This window comes from Pelodiscus sinensis, chromosome 19 (assembly GCF_049634645.1).
Source record: "Pelodiscus sinensis isolate JC-2024 chromosome 19, ASM4963464v1, whole genome shotgun sequence".
Taxonomy (NCBI): domain Eukaryota; kingdom Metazoa; phylum Chordata; order Testudines; family Trionychidae; genus Pelodiscus; species Pelodiscus sinensis.
In genome coordinates this window covers 5,076,779-5,094,579 of record NC_134729.1, presented here as the reverse complement: position 1 = coordinate 5,094,579, position 17,801 = coordinate 5,076,779, and the positions used below count along the sequence as shown (strand labels likewise).

Sequence of the window (17,801 nt, the reverse complement as noted above, 5' to 3'; positions counted from 1 at the left end):
GGGGCTGGCCCGGCCAAGCTCATGGCCCCACTGATTGCTGTGAAGAAGGGGCTGGGCTGAAGAGGGGGCAGGGGAGGAGAGAGAAGGACAGCTGTAACCAAACCACCTCCCTCCCGACTGTCTGCCACAGCAGAAGGAGCTGCTGTGAGTTACAGGGCCAGGCTGGCCCTAGACACCAACCCCACTGCCTGGACCAGAACCCCATAGTCACTGTGGCCTGAAGGGTCCTTATACTGTGATCACATCCCCTTGCCTCTCTCTGCACCCTAGCAGAGTTGAGTTCCACCAGTCTCAGGAGAGAGCCCTGCTGTCCTGGCAGGGATCGGCCCTGCTGTCCTGGCAGGGACCGGCCCAGGGACCACCATGCAGGTAAGAGGGCAAAGGGGCAGCAACTGTTTCACTACAGCCAGAAATAGGCTCTATCTATTGAAATTCATCCCAGCCCTCACCAGCCCCTTCCCCTGGGCAGAGCATGAAGCAGGGGGTCTGTGTGCAGCCATAACTAAGCTCCTGTCCTTCCTCAAAGCCAAGTCCCCTCTTGTTTCTGCCACACGGGGGTGCTGCACCCAACACAGAGCACCAGGAATCTGGCCCTGCCTCCGCTGGCCAGACTTTGCCCTAAGACTCACACTGCTAGGACAGTGACTCACTTGCTCCAGGGCTGAGTGGCCCACCGGACGCTCACTCAACCAGACAGAGACAGGAGCTGGCGTCACCTCCACACCCACAGTAGCCCTGCTGGAGGTGATGTGGCTGAAGGGAGGGGCAAGAGCCCTGTGGATACCCACAGCTAGGACCAGTGGTTAGCAGGAGTCCTGGCTCCCAGGCTTGTTCCCAGCTTGGTCAGTCTGCACATAGCTGGGGCAAGTCCCTGCCCACAGGCGCCTTAGTGACCCTGTCGGGGAAGACGGTTGGCATTGCAGTGGTGGAAGGGGGAAGGTGTTTTGACAGACACAGGAGGCGCCCTTGCCGCTGACGGCTGAGCCAGTGTATTTTCCATAATAAATAAGCTTTTTAATAACACTGAACACTGACGAGTTGCCCCCCCAAAGTCTATAAACCAGTTGCCTCCTGCCCCCCCAGAGGCAAAGGTGGAGCCGCCCCCGCGCGGGAAGCGGGTAACGTGAGCCTAGAAGCAGCCGGCTCCAGAGACAAGCAGCAGATGAAGGGGATGCGTCACAGCCAGACACCGAGTGGGCATTCAAAGAAATGGATGGATTTCCCCCTCCCCCCTGCTCCAAGGGGGGGGGGGGGGCACGTGTCAAGAGCAGCTGCTTGCCAAGGTCCTTCTGCATCGAGACGCCCCGGGGCGCTCATCACCCGACTCTCTCTTCCTCGGAGAACGCGTGCTGAGTCAGCGTGGGAAGCACTGGGATGGTGAAGGGCCAATCCTGGGGCTGCTTAGGCCAGTCGGGAACTAGAGGCCTCTCTGCAGGCTGAGGTGTCACCGCCCCATCTGGCCTGGGCCACCAGGCAGCCCCCCACCCCTCCCCCATAGCATCGGCTCGAGAACATCCAGAGGCCAGAGTTGGGGTTTGGTCTGTCCGTCCCTGCCCCGGGGCCAGGCCCCTTCACATGATGGAGCAGCTTTTAGCCTTCTCCTTCTTGAAGGTGGAAGACAGGAGTTCGGAGCGGCTGGACAGGTGCAGGAGTCTCTTGGAGAGGCTGCGCCCGGGACTCTTGGGAGCCGGGGGGCCGGCCTTGCTCAGGCAGATGGCAGATGCTGTCCGGAAGATGCTGTGCACACTCTTCTCCGATGTGAAGGCGGAGCACTCCAGGTAGCTCTCTGCTCCCAGCTGCTTGGCCACAGCACAGCCCTGTAAGCCAGCCAAGGAAAGAGCCATCAGACAGAGCCAGACAGAGCTTGGAAGCTGCTGGCCAGGTAGGTTTGGGGCTGTGGCACTAAGCCAAGCTTCTGGTGCAGAGCTCCAGCCATGCTGGAACCAGAAAGCCAGCCCCTCTGGGTTGGGATCTGAACTGGAGCCTGGGCACCCCCCTTTTAGGAGCAGTCCTGGCCGATGGGGGACGAGCTGAGCCCACTCACCTGCTCATAGGAGACGGGCGCCTGCTTTTGGTGGGACAGCTCCATTAGGGTGCTCAAGTCAGTCCGCAGATCTGTCTTGCAGCCAATCAGCAGGACCCGGGTGCTGGGACAATAGTCCAGAATTTCTGTCTTCCACTGCATGGAGAAACCCCAAGTGAATCAGGCCCTGGAGCTGGAGTCACCAGGCTTAAATCCCCTGGCCTGACTCAGCTGCAGCCCACAGGACTATCAGCAGCCCAGCCCTTGCACTATCTCTGGGTCCCAGCCACAGGAAGGGCGTGGGCCCCACAGCGCTACCCTGGTGACAACACAGCTCAGCCCAGTCGGGAACCTCACCCCACCACTGGATCCTGCAGCGATCACCCCAGTCCAAGCCACCTCACCCCAGGACTAGCTGAGAGTGGCTTGTGGGCGGGTCGTTCTGGGCAGTGACCCCAGGTCTGAGCCCTGGCAAAGGGGGTTAAAGAAACATTCCCCTCCCAACCCCATGTTTGAACCCCAGGGTCACCCCCATCTCCGGGAAGAAACAGCTGGTGCCCACAGGAACAGCACAGGCAGCGACGGGGGTGCTACTCTCAGGCAGTGGGGCAGAGGAAGCTCCCCCCCATGTTTAAGCCAAGCAGAGAGTCTTGGGAGAAGGAAATTTAGGGGTCACCCCCAGGGTTTAGCCTCCAGCTATAGAACGGCTCTGGGGGCACAGGAGTGTTTGGCTCCCCATGAGAGGGGCTTGGCCTTCCCAGTATGAAATACCTCACCCCTGCGGTCAGACCCCTGGGGAAGGCCTGCTGGATGCGAGTGCGGAGAGCTGGGGGGCAGGGCCCTTAGAACACCCCAGGGTTGCCACCAGCTCTTGTCACTGCTGGCTGGAAGCACACCACCTCATCTCTGTCTGGGGCCAACTGCCCCAGGGCCCCCTGCTCCACATGAGTGCTCAGATGTGCCATGGGCCCCCCCTCACCTTCTTCAGGGCACTGTCCATGGTCTCAGGGCGGCCCACATCAAAGCAGAGCAGGACGGCATCAGAGTCGCTGTAGCAGAGAGGACGCACATTGTCGTAGTACGGGGACCCTGCGAGAAGGGGGCAGGCCACAGGTGAGCCCCATGAACCAGGGGAGCTGCTGGAAATCAAGGCTCCGCCAGCACCCATGTCCGGTGGGGAAGCAGGATCCTCGCAGGCAGGGGGCACTGCTTGGGGGCCCAGGTTAAGCATCCTCAGCCCCCACATGTGGCGCTGACTGAGCCCCACTGGGTACAGCTGCACAGCCAGGGCCCTGCAGCTCCCCGTCCTCCCACTCCCTGCATCCCCGGCCCCTCTGCTACGAGCATCCAGGAGCCATTTATATAACCAGCTGCCTCCCTCCAGAGGAGAGCAGCCAGGGAGCTGGGGGCAGCGGAATGCAGGCAGCAGGGGTGGGGGGAGAGGGCTGGCACAGGTGCTCCCCCACCCTGCGGGCACTGGGGGAGGGAAAGCCCAGGTGCCCTCCCCCACCCCCGGAAGCAACATCCCCGGGTTTTGCAGCCCAGACGCTCTGTGCTCAGAATAGCAAACAGCCGCGCTCCCTGCGCCAGCGCATCGCCATAGCAACAAGGGGGAGCCAAGCGAGACTGGGACCCCCTTCTGGAGGGGGGACACTGCAGCGGCGAGGGAGGGGGCTGCACCCCTGCTGCAGGGGCTCCCTGATGTGACCTCCCTGCTGCTAGAGACAGCCAAGGCTTCCCCCACCCCCACAGCCTCCAGCCCCCTTTGTCCTCGGGGAGTGTGTGTGTGTGTGGGGGGGACAAATCTGCTAAAACAATCAGGAGCCTCCTGACCGGGGATTTCCAGTGAGCCCCCCCAGCCCCTTTCCACAGCACAGCACAGCCGCAGCAAAGCGCTGCAGAGGGGAGCAGCACGCCCTGTCCTCCCAGCTGTTTGCCTCTGCCTGGGCACTGGGACTTGGGGGGGGGGGGGACAGGCTGCAGGGAGCCTGCTGGTCCCAGGGGGTGCAGGCAGATCGGAGCAGTCTGGAGATGCAGCACCTCTGCCAGTATCAGAGATGCCCCCTGCAGGGCCCTGTTCCCTGGGGTGACAGGCTGCCCCCCCCCACCAAACAGGGCTGCTATTGTTTCCTTGGCTGCATTTGGTGGGGTCAGTGGGAGCGGGCTCATGTCCCTTCCTCCCCCCTGCCGGGAGCCAAGCCCCCAGTGCTCAGAGACGCCAGGGAAAGCCAATCCCCATGGAGGGGGGGGGGGGGGGGGGGGAGTAAGATGCTACGGGCAGGGGGGCTTCCCAAGGTAAAGCCAAGTCTGACCCTGCAATGGTAGCCCCCCCACCCCACTGAAAGAATTAAGGGGGGGGGCTCATGCCTTGAACTGGCCACCCCCTTAAAGAGCTCCCTCTTCAATTCTTCACACGCTTCCCTGCAGTGGGCAGTCCCCACCCTGCACCGGGAGCTCCCCCACACCCCTAGACAGAACCCAACACATTCCAAGCTGGGAGGGGCAGAGGGGATGTGCAAAGAACCCCCCACCCCCATTACCTCTCCAGCTCCCGCCCACCTGGGGGGCTCCTTACCCGAGGTGTCCCACAGGCTCAGCTCCACGCGTTGCTCCTCTGTCTCCAGGCAGGCAGTGTAGTTTTCGAAGACCGTGGGCACATAGGTCTGTGATGGAGAGCGGGCACCTGTCACCACCCAGGCCCCAGAGCCCCCAGCCTGAGGGGAGGATGCTGCCATCCTAGGTGCTCAGGGGGTTGTTGGGACCTGCCCAGCAATCTTGCACTAGCCCAGCTGCCAGCCAGAGCCAGGCACGCTCCGCTGGACAGTGCGGAATGTGTGCGGGGAGGGGAGCCATATTCACACCCCCCACTGGCCTCCCCTGCAGAGGAGCAGCCATTTGCCACATTGCTACAGGGAGCCACCGGCAGAGCTGGCTCAGGCACAAAGACCCCTGCCAGGAAGGATGCCAGCCCCAGAGCCCACACTGAGTGTCAGAGGTTTCCAGGGGACCCCCAAGAAATCAGTGCCCACAAGTCCATGCTCAGCACTCTGGAAGGGGCCAGAAAGAGGCTCAGAGAGGCATGCCAGGAATGCTCACCCAGCAGATCGGGGGCCTATAGGGACCAGTCCTGGGTAGCCCAAGGCCAGATGCCCCCAGGCACTCACCTCAGGGTAGCAGTCTTTCGCCAGCACCTGTAACATGGCAGTTTTCCCGCACTGCACATCCCCCACCAGGACTAGCTTACACCTGGCCACAGCTGGCTGAGGACTCCTCCTTTCCCGCATGATGAGGAGGGCGTGAAGTGGGGTGGGGGTCCTGGCTTCTCTCCAGCCCAGCGCAGGAGACTCTGCAGCTCCAACCAAGTCACCACACTCCACTCCACTGAAGCCCTGCAGGAATGAGGAGGAGGGACAAGCGCTGCCCCTATATAGAACTTAACAGCCAATCACAGTCAGAAATGGGTCTCTCCTTAACCAATCGGCCAGGCAGGGCTCTTGCCTGGTAGCCAATGGCAGAGGTCCTGAGTCACTGAATCCCCGATAACGACACTCCCCTGCTTCCTTTTCTCTGCTGGGATCCGCTCAGGCGTGGGTCGCAGGGCAGAGCCTGTGCCCGCCGTTGAACTGGTGGGGAGGTTTTTTAGCTGATTTAATTACCAGCCAATTAACAGGCCTACAAGGATTTCTGCCCCCGCCCCCAGCAGTGATGCAGGAAAACTGTTCCAATGAAATGAGGGAGATTCCCTCCTTTCGGCTGGCCTGGCCGCCTGCTGGCTGGAAATTCTCAGATTGCAGGTCGTGCTGAGTGGTAGTAAGGGGCCGTGACTCAGCACATGGGGGCAGGCACCTCGACACCCCTCAGATTCCAGGCACCAAACCCCAGGTGCCCAGCACCTCCCTGGGTTTTAGCTTCTGGCATCAGCCGACTGATGTTTGCATAGCCATTGATTTTCAGAGTCCCACAAGAGAGAAATCAAAGAGGCAACGTCTCTCCGATTCCATGCCAGGGACACAGCCCCCTGCGCGGGGTGTCCCTAGGCTCTGACTGCCAGCAGCTGCGACTGGATGGATCGCTGGGTAATTACCGTTGGGTTCATTCCGTCTGAAGCAATTGGCGCCAGTCAGGAGACAGGACACTGAGCTAGAGGGACCACTGGCCTGACCCAGTCTGGCTGTTCTTGTGCCCTCTGGAGCTGGATGGTCTATCCGCAGGTGTCTTACCAACCTGAGTAAACAGATGTGTCTACTGATGATCCCGAATTTTAAAAATTGAGAGGTGCCCTTTAGTGACATCCAGGCAGGCACTTGAGAGGGTACAGAAGGTAGATTGGGGGCTGCAGAGGACTAGGGTAGCAGAGAGGGAGAACATGAGGGTGAAAACATGAGGACTTGGGGAGAAAGTGTGGAAAACAGGGGTGGGGGGCATGGCTGTAAGGAACAGATGGGGGCCAAGGCGGAGGGAGGGAGCTGGCGAGGGGCAGGAGGAAATGGGGCAGTGATTAGGAGAGAGAGAACTCTGCTTGGCCTCTCAACCCCACAGTCCGGTCTCCAGCCCAACTTTGCCATCTGGCCTGCACATAGTCCAGACAGCCTGGGAGCCACGGTTTGATAAGATCCAGCCCTGACTCAGAATAAAGTCACTTGCCCTTGAGAGCCAACTACCTCCGGGGTGGGACACGGCCGATCACCACAAACCGCCATGCACAGAGGCCACTTGAGAACCGTTGTCCCTCGGTCTTCGTCTCGCCGTATGTGGGTTGCACACCCCGCCGGGGAGCACAGGCTGGTCAAGCTTTCGAACCCGCGGTTTCTACTGGATGGTTGTATTTGAATTGTGTGAAATACTTTTTAAACGTCACGTGCTGGGGAGGAGCTGGCAGCGTAGGCAGGGCCCATTTGGTGTCTGTGGTGCTGTGATGCTTTCCCGGGGCAGCCCTGGGCTGCAGGCCGTCCCTTCGGGACAGGTTCATTTCCCTCCCTGAACTGGAATAAGCTATGGTTTTACCCCAGTGGAACTGCATCTGCATGGGGAGGGGGGGGGGAGCTTTCCAGCCCGTTATAGGGTGTGTTGCTGTCTCCCGGTGATCCTTCTGTGCACCACAAACTCACCAGCTCCCTTCCCATGGGCTGCCCAACAGCGAGGGGCGTCTGTCCAGCTGGCTGGGTTGTTAGAAGTGCCTGACAGCCCCTGAACTGGCTAAAGTTTAACATGGCGATGGCAACACCGCTCCCTGGGTGAATGGCCTGACCTCTTGGGCACTAGGGTAGCCAGGGGCACGCTTCTTCATTCAGCGTCTGGGCTCTCTCGGGCATTGCTTAGAATTCCCCCACCCGCTGTTCATCCCTCTGCCTTTGCCTCAGCTGGCCACCCCAGAGCCCTATCCAGGGAACAGCTGGCGGGCAGGAGAACCCCAGCCAACTCCCTTCTGCCCTCACGCCCCCCCACTCCTGAGACACCCCAGAATGCCCTCTGCACCCAGGCTAGGGCTATTTGGAGAGGACGGCCTGCGTTGGAATTTCCCCTTTGGGAAGGGGCCCCTGCTGGGAGTTGGGCTCAGGCTGTCTGGACCCAACCTCTCACTGAGCTGCAGAAGCTCCCAGCTCGCTCTCCATCCCCCAAACCTGGCCATGCCCCTCCCAGCTTCCCTCTGGCACGGAGCAGCCCCTGCGCTGGGCACCTCTGTGCCTGGGCGGTGGGTCCCCTGCACTGTGTGCTGGTATTTCCTTGGGAACCTTTCAGCCTGTCCTGTGACCCTCAGTGTCAGCCTGCCCATGGGCAGGGCCAGCTCTGCGGACTCACGCCAGGGCAGGGCTATTCAACGGAGCCCAGAAAGAGGCAGGGGAAGAATAAAGAACATAAGAACAGCCGTGCTGGGTCAGACCAAAGATCCTTCTAGCCCAGTATCCTGTCTGCCGACAGTGGCCAGCACCAGGTGCCCCAGAGGGGGTGGACCGAAGACAATAATCAAGCGATTTGTCTCCTGCCATCTCTCTCCAGCCTCTGACAAACAGAGGCCAAGGACACCATTTTATCCCCTGGCTAATAGCCTTTTATGGACCTAACCTCCATGAAATTATCTAGCTTTTCTTTAAACTCTGTTATAGTCCTAGCCTTCACAACCTCCTGGGGCAAGGAGTTCCACAGGTTGACTACATGCTGTGTAAAGAAAAATCAGAGATCTGGGCCCCACCCTGTCTCTGCAGTATCCGGGGGGTGGGGAGCAACTCAGGGAAAGGATCTCATTGTTGGGTGCCCACAAGGTGCAGGAGCCAGCCCCTCTCTGCCACCTCAGAGGTCCCACACAGCAGGGAGGCCTGGATGTCCTGGAGAATTTGCGGCAGGGATCTGGGCTTTCCCCACAGGCGCTGCTCCAAATCCTCCAGTAGTCAGTCCTCTGCCCTTTCTGCCCCAGCCTCCTAGGCTCACATCCCAGTGCCAGCTGAGGTCACAGCGGACTCTGCTCTGATAACAACCCCCCTCAGGACCGCCACAAACACATGACATGAGTCAGTGTCTGAGACAGAGTGTGTGAGTGTGGGGGGGAAGGTCTGTGAGCCAGGACTCCTGGGTTCTACTTGCAGTGTTGGAAGGAGAGCTGGGCCTAGCAGTTAGCTGGGGCGTGAGGAGTCAGGATTTCTGGGTTCCATTCCCAGCCCTGGTAGGGTGGCATTTGATTAAAGGAGACAACAGGACTGCTGGATTCTGGTCCCAGCAGTGGGAGGGAAGTGCTGTCTAGTGGTTAGAGTGGAGGCTTGGGAGTCAGGACTCCAGGAATGTAGTGATCACAGGTCAATCACATTGCAGCCATCTCTGTGCCTCCGTTTCCCCAACAGACTACTGATGGCTGGGTAAGTGCTTTTGAGATACTCAAAAAGGCTGACTGGGGCTGAAGCCAGAGAATCAGCCCCAAGGTTGGGAACAAGAAGTATCTCTGACCCTTTAGACAGGACTATGTAGCACTTTAAAGACTAACAAGAAGGTTTATTAGGTGATGAACTTCCGTGGGCCAGACCCACTTCCTCAGATCAAGAATCCTTGATCTGAGGAAGTGGGTCTGGCCCATGAAAGCTCATCACCTAATAAACCATCTTGTTAGTCTTTAAAGTGCTGCATAGTCCTGTATTTTGATTCAGCTAGACCAGACTAATAAGGCTGCATCTCTATCACTATTCTGACTCTTTAGAACCTCTGGTCTGGTAGCACTTTATAGTCTAACGAAACATGTCGATGGTATCACGAGCTTTCGTGGGCACAGCCCGCTTCTGCAGATGAAGAAGAAGAAGCGAGCTGTGTCCACGAAAGCTCATGATACCACCTACATGTTTCGTTAGTCTATAAAGTGCTACCAGACCATTTGTTGGTTTTTTCTGTAACAAACTAACGTGGCTACACCCTGAAGCTCCTTTAGGACCTGGCAGGGCGTAAGTGGGCTCTTGCTGCTTCCATGCTGTTTTGTGGCAGGCTGGATGAGGAAGCACTTTCCAATCCCAGGTTCCGCCTGGCTTCTGGGAAGGGAGTCTGGGACTTTCCCACAGCACTAGAGGGGAGGGAGGTACCTGGAACTTGCCTGGTACTCTCCAGCCTGATTAGTAAACAGCGCCGCTGCTACTCACCCATGCAAATTCCTCAGCAGCTAATCTAGTGGGCAGCTAGAGCCAAGCAGTTCTCTCTGGGGCTGGCAAGTTGGCTGCTTTTGTTCAGAACAGATCTGACTCCCCCCTCCCCCCCGGTCTTTCCCTAAAAGAAAAACTAAAAGAACAACACTTCTTCAGAGGAGTGGAGTGTTGTGCCCATGAAAGCTCATGATGCCATCTACAATACGTGTTTTGTTAGTCTTTAAAGTGCTACTAGACTATTTGTTGTTTTTAAAGTTTTTCCTGTTACAGACTAACTCGGCTGCCCCTCTGAAGCTTTTCCCTAGGGGGTCCCTCCTAGGCCACAATGATCCTGCTCTAGACACTGGAACTGCAGGCCTGGAACACGTCAGGGGCTGGCTGGTTCTAGCACCCAGTGTATGGTGCGATAATACCCACACAGCACCTCCTGCTGGGAGAGACCAGGGCTGGAGTAGCCAGGAGGACTTGTTACTTTAGGGCTGCTCCTCAGTCATGGGAGAACACCTCCTGGTTTGCTGTAATGTATCCTATGAGAGCTGGACCATGCACTCTGGTTTGTTATTGTGGAGTGGCTAGCTCCCGAGCCTCCCTTTTCCTTAGATCTAGCCTTGCTGTGCTGTAATTCCATGCTGCATAGCAGCTCAGGGTGGTGCGCCCACAACTGGGGGGCAGCATTGCCCCTGCTGCCCATCTGCTCAGTCACATAGGGCAGCAGGAAGGATGAGGGCTGAGGAGGCGCCTGTGAAGACTTCCAAGTCATCTGTGTCCAGTAGTTTGGGCAGGAGCCCAGCAGCTGCTGTAGACCCAGTCTCCCCCAGCAGGAGGTGCTGGTGCCCTGGGCCAAGCTGGCCCCTGGTCAGCTACAGGCTGGCACCCCAGGAGGGATGGGGATAAAGCAGCCTGTGCCACGTTCCTCAAATGCCCCCTCTCTCCTTCCCCCACACCTGCCCATGAGGCTGGGGTAATCCCAACAGCCTCTAGGAGTGAGGCTGACTGGTGGCAAGTAACCAGGGTGGGAAAAGGAGGAAGAGGCATGAGTGGGCCATGCAGCTGGGGGAGGGGGACTGGGGGAAGTCCAGAGGTTGCACCAGACGGCTCAGAAATTCCAGGACTGCTGCTTCCTGAGAACGTCTTTCCCGTCAGGAGGAAATGCTGATGTACTGGAGAGCGAGCCCTCGTCATACACCAGCCAGGGTGGGGGGAGAGCTCAAGCTCCGGGCTCCTGTGCTCTGGAGAGTCTAATGGGGAGACGGGATCCTGCCCTAGACACCGATGTGGGATCCAAGCACCAGGTCAGTTCTTGATTCCAACCTTTCCGGCCCAGATCCAGTAACGGACTGAATTGGACCTGTCCCAAATGGGGGGAGGCAGATGGGGGAGGGAATACAATGATGCAGGGAGGGAGAGGATTTGGCCTCTCTTCATATAATTAAGTCCATGTCGGTTACCATGACAACAGTGCTGCAAAAACACCCCACATTAAAACAATAACAGGGGAGTAACCCCAACTCCCAGACTTGGTTCCTAGCGCTTTGAAGGCAGCCGCTGGCATTAATCACATTAAGCCCTGGTCTCAAACCCACCTGCTTCCCTCTTTGGGCTTCCTGGCTCTCAGTTGCAAGACATCCTGGGGCCCTGACTCTTCCCACCCCAAGCCTATGAGCCCCCCCACCTTGGCTCCATTCTGCATGGGCATAGCGCTCTCTACTGGCTGCAAAGTGCCTGCAATGCCAAAGTGGGCACTTGACTTGGGACAGGGGAGTGGAGCCGAGAGCAGCAGCATGGGAGTGTGGGGCAGTGGAACTTAGCAAAGAGCCACCTCTAGGGAGTGAGAGTCGCTTATCCCTCTTCAGCTTGGGGGCAGGACTGGGTATGAGCAGCATCCTCTGTCCATCCCCAGCACCTTCCACCTCGGGGCCTCCACATTGGGACTGAACCTCACCCGCCCCAGGGGGTTGGTCAGATGAGGAAAGTGAAGCACAGAGGGGGATGTGCATCCCCCCAAGGTCACATCCTGAGTCAACAGTGGAGCGTTGAGTAGAACCCAGAAGGAGTGGATCCCGGCACTGATTCACTAGCCTAGGCTCCTGCCCACCAGAATGTCCTGGAATTGGCCACTACTGATCTTTGTAGATCCTTAACCTCTGCTGGTGTCTCCCCTGGCCCAGAGCCCTCTGTGCCCATGGTCAAGCTGGCAGTACCCCAGCACTGGGCTGGGTCCAGCAACAGCTGGTGCTGACACCCCAAAGTGGGGTACCAGGGCCCCCAGTGTCCCCCATGGAAACAGGCTCCACCTATAAAGGGGAATAGAGAGGCATGATCCCAAGGGAGAGGCAGGTGGAGGGGTACAGGGAAGTGTCCAGCTCTGTGCATCCAGGGGAGGGCAGGATGGCAGGTGCACAGAAGCCTGCAGATGGGAGAGGGGCCTGGAGGCAGTGGGCCAGGCTGTGTATGTAAGGGGTCAGGGCAAGGAGGTGTTTCCTTGGACAACCTCCCCAACCCCTTCCTCCCACTGACCCCTCCCCCTGCTCTCCCTCCTCCCACTGACCCCTCCGTCTGCTCCCCCTCCTGTAACCCCCTCCTCCCACTGACCCCTCCCCCTGCTCTCCCTCCTGTAACCCCCTCCTCCCACTGACCCCTCCCTCTGCTCCCCCTCCTGTAACCCCCTCCTCCCACTGACCCCTCCCCCTGCTCTCCCTCCTCTAACCCCCTCCTCCCACTGACCCCTCCCTCTGCTCTCCCTCCTCCCACTGACCCCTCCCTCTGCTCTCCCTCCTCTAACCCCCTCCTCCCACTGACCCCTCCCCCTGCTCTCCCTCCTCTAACCCCCTCCTCCCACTGACCCCTCCCTCTGCTCTCCCTCCTCTAACCCCCTCCTCCCACTGACCCCTCCCTCTGCTCTCCCTCCTCTAACCCCCTCCCCCCACTGACCCCTCCCCCGTCTATCCCCCCTTCTCCCACTGACCCCGCCCCTACCTGCCCGCAGTCTCCGGGCGCGGCGGGTCCTCCAGACCCAGGGGCCGCTCACGCCCCGGAGCCTCCCTCTTTGTCACAGCGGCCGCTCGTTAGCGCGCGCAGCGCAACGGAAGCGGCTGTTGCTAGGAGACAGAGGGACGCGACGTGCTGCGCTGGGGGAGGAGCGAGAGGTACGCGGGGGGGGTTGAGGAGTGGGGGGAAAATCCATGGGAAACAGCGTGGGGGGGGGGGCACCATGGGAGGAGGGGCCCTGGGGGGAGGGATGGGGGGCACCATGGGAGGAGGGGCCCTGGGGGGAAGGATGGGGGGGCACCATGGGAGGAGGGGCCCTGGGGGGAGGGATGGGGGGGCACCATGGGAGGAGGGGCCCTGGGGGGAGGGATGGGGGGGCACCATGGGAGGAGGGGCCCTGGGGGGAGGGATTCGGGGGGTATCATGAGAGGAGGGGCCCTGGGGGGAGGGATGGGGGGGCACCATGGGAGGAGGGGCCCTGGGGGGAGGGATGGGGGGGCACCATGGGAGGAGGGGCCCTGGGGGGAGGGATGGGGGGCACCATGGGAGGAGGGGCCCTAGGGGGAGGGATGGGGGGCACCATGGGAGGAGGGGCCCTGGGGGGAAGGATGGGGGGCACCATGGGAGGAGGGGCCCTGTGGGGAGGGATGGGGGGCACCATGGGAGGAGGGGCCCTAGGGGGAGGGATCGGGGGGCACCATGGGAGGAGGGGCCCTGGGGGGAGGGATTCGGGGGGTATCATGGGAGGAGGGGCCCTGGGGGGAGGGATCCGGGGGGCACCATGGGAGGAGGGGCCTGTGGCGGAAGGGGCCCTGGGGTGGGATTCCATGTGTTAGGGAGGTATCCCATGCAGGGTGGGGGTGTGCATCTCGGGGCAGCATCTCACCAGGCTCCCCCCCAGCCCAGCCGCCATGCCGAAGAAGGGGCGCAAGGCGACTGCCCTGAGCGAGGAGGAGCAGTTGCTGCTGATGCAGCAGAAGATGCTGGCGGAGGAGGAGCTGAGCAAGAAGAAGGAGGACATGCTCACCCAGTTCCTGAAGGCAAGGCCCAGGGTGCAGGCAGGGTGGGGGCCGGGGTCTGGCTGCTCATCCCATCCCAGTTTAGCACCATCTGCAAATTTCCCCTGGAACCTGGAGTGGGAGTAGGAAACTGATGGGGGAGGGAGTCAACTTTTTGACAAAAAATCTAAACCAATGGTGGGCAACCTGCAGCCCATTGGGGTTCTGTGTATGGCACATGAGTCATTTTGCTTACTGTTGCCCATGTGCGGAGTTGCTAGATTCTGCTGGTTTCTACCAGCATTTTTTTGTTTGTTTTTGTTTTCCTACCGGCATTACTAAAGGGACACACACATAAAGCAAAGGCATATGAAATGAGGTACAAGCTGATTGCACACCACATTGACCTGAGAGCTGTGCGCTCCCTCTGCATCCAGTCACAGTTCTGCTACAGTGCAATCAGCCCAGCCCACAAATGCCAGGTACACAAGTGCAGTTAGCCAAACTACGCTATCCTGGGAGACCATCTTGGTTACAACATTCTTGTGGCCCACCGAGATGAAGGAGGGCCACTTGTGCAGCCCACTCACTAGTATAGGTTGCCCATCGCTGATCTAAACCCTACAATTTTGCTTCTGAAATGTATCTCATGTGCCCAAGGCATGTGTCATTCTGGTGTCTCGTTCTTCCCTGTGAGCCAGGCTCCCTACACAGACTGCACCTCATGCACCATGCTCTCCCATCTTAAGGGTGTGCTAAGTATCCCTGTCAGTTCTGTGTCTTGCTGCTGAGCTGGAAGATCGCTGAGTCTCTGGAGCCTGTGCACTGCTTTGGGGCATAGAGGCTCCGATCTAGCCAGTTAAATCCCATTAGGTTGTTGGCATGTGCTTCTAGCCAACCAATGTAAGCTTGTGACCCACCCGGCAGGACAAGCTGGCCAAGGAGGAGCATAACAGCACCCTCAACATGCATAAAATCAACCTGCAATGGCGCACCGTGCTGCGGGAAGTCAAGGCCAAAGAACTGCGCAAAGACATTGAGATCCTGAGCCAGACCTTTGAGCGGGTGGTGGACTGCAAGGACAGTGTCATCCGGGTAAGCAGCAGGGATCCTGGGTGAGTGAGCTGGGAGGGGTATGTAGCTCAGTGGGCCCCTGAACCGGACCAAAAGAATGGCTAGCAATGCCCCCAGGAGGACCTGCTGCCAGAGGGCAAACCAAGTGACTAAGTTGAAGCCCTTGTAGCCCTTACTGCCGCTGAGTGCACTGGGGTAACAGCTCCGGGGCAGGGGCTGCAGCACTTGACCATTCTCTGTCTTCTGTCCAGTCACTGGCCAGGGACCTATCAGAGGCAGAGGCACAGTATACTCATGCTTTGTGCAGCCACCTGCACAACATCGACCAGTTGCTGCAGTTGCAGTACTGTCGCCTGAAGTACCTGGATGAGGATTACACCACCGAGCTGGAGACCCTGAAGAAGGAATTTGAGACAGAAAGGTACAGCAGAGGACACGGGCAGGCAGCTGATGAACACAGGGATGGGGAGGCAGCTGGACGAGGTCCCAGGGCCATGAGCCCTCATCCCTGGTTTCACGACTCTTGTGTAGAGCCCCATTGTGGAGCAGCTCCCCAGAGCTTTCTGGGTTGCCGTCAGTTCCCCTCCCTTCCCCATTGCGTGCCTTGCTGGCTAAGCCCTGGGCTCAACTATTGCTTCCCCAGGAGGATGATCATTGAGCACCACGACAAAGAGAGCCGCTATATGCAGGATGTGCTGTTGGCCCTGGAGCAGAACTTCAGTGAGAGTGAGTACGAGGCCAAGCTGGACTTCCAGAGCACCAGGGATGATGTCAAGAACAAGGTATGGGCTGAGGCGGTTTCATGTCAGCCTGGGGTAAGGGAGGGACTTGGTGACACCAGCCAGCTTTCTTCTGCTTCTTCCTCTTCCCCACACTCCTATATGCGCAAGGCTTGCTAAGGCAAAGGTATGGGCAAGAATCCATCTCTACTACCAGGCCCTCACCTCTGCTGGCTTAGTGGGCTGCTGCTTGGGTTCCTGCCCTGGAGTGTTGTTTGGTGGGCTCTGCAGGCATGGCTGGTGGCTCAGGGTGGGTGAGGGGCTAACATGTCTCCCCTCTCAGAACCTGGAGGAGAAGCACTATCTGCGTATGCAGCTGGAGGGCACAGTGGAGGAGTTGTGGAAGCGGTTCCAGCAGGCACTGAAGAACTACACTGAGGCGACGGAGGACCGGAAGATCGCATTTGAGGCCCTCAAGCTGAAGGATGAAAAGAGCTCCAAGGAGATTGAGATGCAGATGAAGAAGCTGCAGAAAATTCAGGTCAGTGAGGCTGTCCCGCCCAGGCCCTTGAAGCAGGGAACTGGCTCTCTTGGAGGTCATGGGGTTCCCTATGTGCAGAGCTCCTCACTGACTGCACCAGGTGCTATTTCCCTGCCAGGACTCCATTGCCGTCCTGAAGGGCAAGATCGCAGCGCACATGCGGGAGGCCGAGGAGCAGAACCGGCATGTGCGTGAGGAGAAGGAGGTCGTGCTCAAGCAGCTACAGAAGCTCAAGAGCCAGATGAATCAGGCCAGGACCAAAGCTAGGAGCAACCTGGCCAAGCTCACCATGGACAGCGGCACTGCCCTGAAGACACTAAGGGGCATCATAGAAAAGGTAAAGGCCAGACTCCCCTAACCCTGAAGGAGAGGCCTCTGCCCTGCCCACAGGGACCCTGCTATCCCCGGCCCTGCCAAATGCAGCTCCCAGCTGCCTGTCTGGTACAGACAGAAACAGGTCTGTACCAGACAAGTCCCCGTGTGCCATATGGCCTGGCTGGTGGGAGACTCACTTCCCCCCAACCCTCCTGGTCCTAGGGAGACAATTCTGCTGCCTGCTCCCTCCCCTGCATTGTTGACACAATCCAGAAGCCCCCAGGAAAAGTACCCCCTCCGGTGTCCAAAGGACACAGCCATTCTCTATTGCACGCTGAGCTGTCCCCAACCTTGCTTGCCACGCAGGCAGAGTTCATCCTGAGGCTGGCCGAGATGTGTCGGAAGCTAGAGACGGAGGAGGAGAAGGTGCTACCATTCTACGCCTCCTTGCTGAGCAGGGAGGAGCAGGAACAGGTGGAGCAAGTCTCCCTGGAGAAGCCTGAGGAGCCACTGGCCCAAGTAAGGGGTGAAAGCGTTTGGCCTAGCCCTAGACTCCTCCCCATCAGGGCACTGGAAGTAGGGCAGGAGCCCAGATGCAACTGGGTACATGCCTCCCCCAGCAAGAGGAAGGCAGGGGTGGCGGGGGACAGGCTGGCACAGCTGGTGCCATGACAGGCAGCTGGCGAGATTGCGAGCCATGTGCCCTTTAGTGGAGCAGACAAGCAGCACAAGATGGGGTGCATGAGGGGAGTCTTCCCCGAGCAGTGCTGCCACCCTCAGGTCCCTCTGTCCTTTCCACATGTAGCTGATGCAGCACTACCTGGGCCTGGAGCACTTCTGGCAGAGGTACAACAAGGTGAAGCTGGAGCAGCTGTCTCTGGAGCGTGAGAAGGCGGCGCTGGGCCAGGAGAACCAGAGGCTGCGCCTGTTGCTCAAGCAGTACCTGGACGGGATCTCGGTGAGCGACGAGGTGCTCAGCCAGCTCAACCCCCTGCTGATCCTCCACCGCAAGCCCCAGGCGCCTGGGCCTGCCGGGAAAGCCGCCTGCAAACGGCCCCTTTACAACATCACTGAGGCCGCCCACGAGGTGTCGCACATTCTGTGAGCCAGCCCGGGGCATGCTGGGAAGAGCCCTCTGCGAGCTGCAGCAGCTCCTGCCTGGCACCTGCAGCTGGGAGTCAGGCCCACGGAGCGGCGAGCGCTTCCCCGGAGGGGCTGGCACACTCGCTGGGGAAACGCCTCGGCCATGGGAAGCTGCCATTAAAGGGCTGAACCGATTGCAGTGGCTGATGGGTGTGAGGCCTACGGCAGCGCCGGCTGCACCCCAGGGGACTGGCCCCTGAAGTGTACATCTCCAGTCTGAGCCAGGGATGACTCCTCCTCCGCTCTCGGGGGTGGAGCTGAGCCCACTGGCCTGGTCTGGGAATAGCCTGGTGGAATCAGACTCCAGAGCGGTTCCCAACCTTTTCCAGATGGGGACCCATTTTGACAATTCAGGAAGACTTGGTGACCCAGGGCAATTCAACA

At 59.4% G+C, this 17,801-nt stretch overlaps 2 protein-coding genes across 4 annotated transcripts; one reads left to right on the top strand and one right to left on the bottom strand.

Annotated features, from left to right (window-relative positions):
• Positions 1-373: 373 nt before the first annotated feature.
• On the bottom strand, positions 374-12,688 carry RND1 (Rho family GTPase 1). 2 transcript variants are annotated; one of them, XM_075901992.1, is made up of 7 exons: positions 12,616-12,688; positions 6,108-6,247; positions 5,188-5,412; positions 4,599-4,686; positions 3,003-3,112; positions 2,045-2,179; positions 374-1,817 (listed from the first exon to the last, which is right to left on the bottom strand). In XM_075901992.1, the coding sequence occupies exons 2-7, from the start codon at positions 6,117-6,119 to the stop codon at positions 1,572-1,574; spliced, it is 816 nt and encodes a 271-aa protein (XP_075758107.1). In that variant the 5' UTR covers positions 6,120-6,247; positions 12,616-12,688; the 3' UTR covers positions 374-1,571. The 2 variants fall into 2 exon arrangements, with proteins under 2 accessions (XP_075758107.1, XP_075758108.1); XM_075901993.1 differs by lacking the exon at positions 6,108-6,247 and having other exon boundaries at positions 12,616-12,652.
• Positions 10,800-17,552, top strand: DRC2 (dynein regulatory complex subunit 2). Of its 2 annotated transcripts, none has more exons than XM_075901990.1 (9): positions 10,800-10,931; positions 13,529-13,667; positions 14,553-14,720; positions 14,951-15,120; positions 15,343-15,481; positions 15,762-15,959; positions 16,078-16,296; positions 16,641-16,793; positions 17,080-17,552. In XM_075901990.1, the coding sequence occupies exons 1-9, from the start codon at positions 10,912-10,914 to the stop codon at positions 17,377-17,379; spliced, it is 1,506 nt and encodes a 501-aa protein (XP_075758105.1). In that variant the 5' UTR covers positions 10,800-10,911; the 3' UTR covers positions 17,380-17,552. The 2 variants fall into 2 exon arrangements, with proteins under 2 accessions (XP_075758105.1, XP_075758106.1); XM_075901991.1 differs by lacking the exon at positions 10,800-10,931 and adding an exon at positions 12,647-12,785.
• Positions 17,553-17,801: the final 249 nt, after the last annotated feature.

Bases quoted from the DNA above. Each gene is read 5' to 3' on its own strand.
- RND1 (XM_075901992.1), bottom strand. The intron at 3,113-4,598 runs GTAAGGAGCCCC...CCCTTCTCGCAG, and splicing joins GAGCCTGTGGGACACCTCGG to GGTCCCCGTACTACGACAAT. The intron at 1,818-2,044 runs GTGAGTGGGCTC...GCTGGCTTACAG, and splicing joins CGCCCGTCTCCTATGAGCAG to GGCTGTGCTGTGGCCAAGCA.
- DRC2 (XM_075901990.1), top strand. From the start codon at position 10,912: ATGTGGGATCCAAGCACCAG. The intron at 10,932-13,528 runs GTCAGTTCTTGA...GCTCCCCCCCAG, and splicing joins ATGTGGGATCCAAGCACCAG to CCCAGCCGCCATGCCGAAGA. The intron at 13,668-14,552 runs GCAAGGCCCAGG...CCCACCCGGCAG, and splicing joins TGCTCACCCAGTTCCTGAAG to GACAAGCTGGCCAAGGAGGA.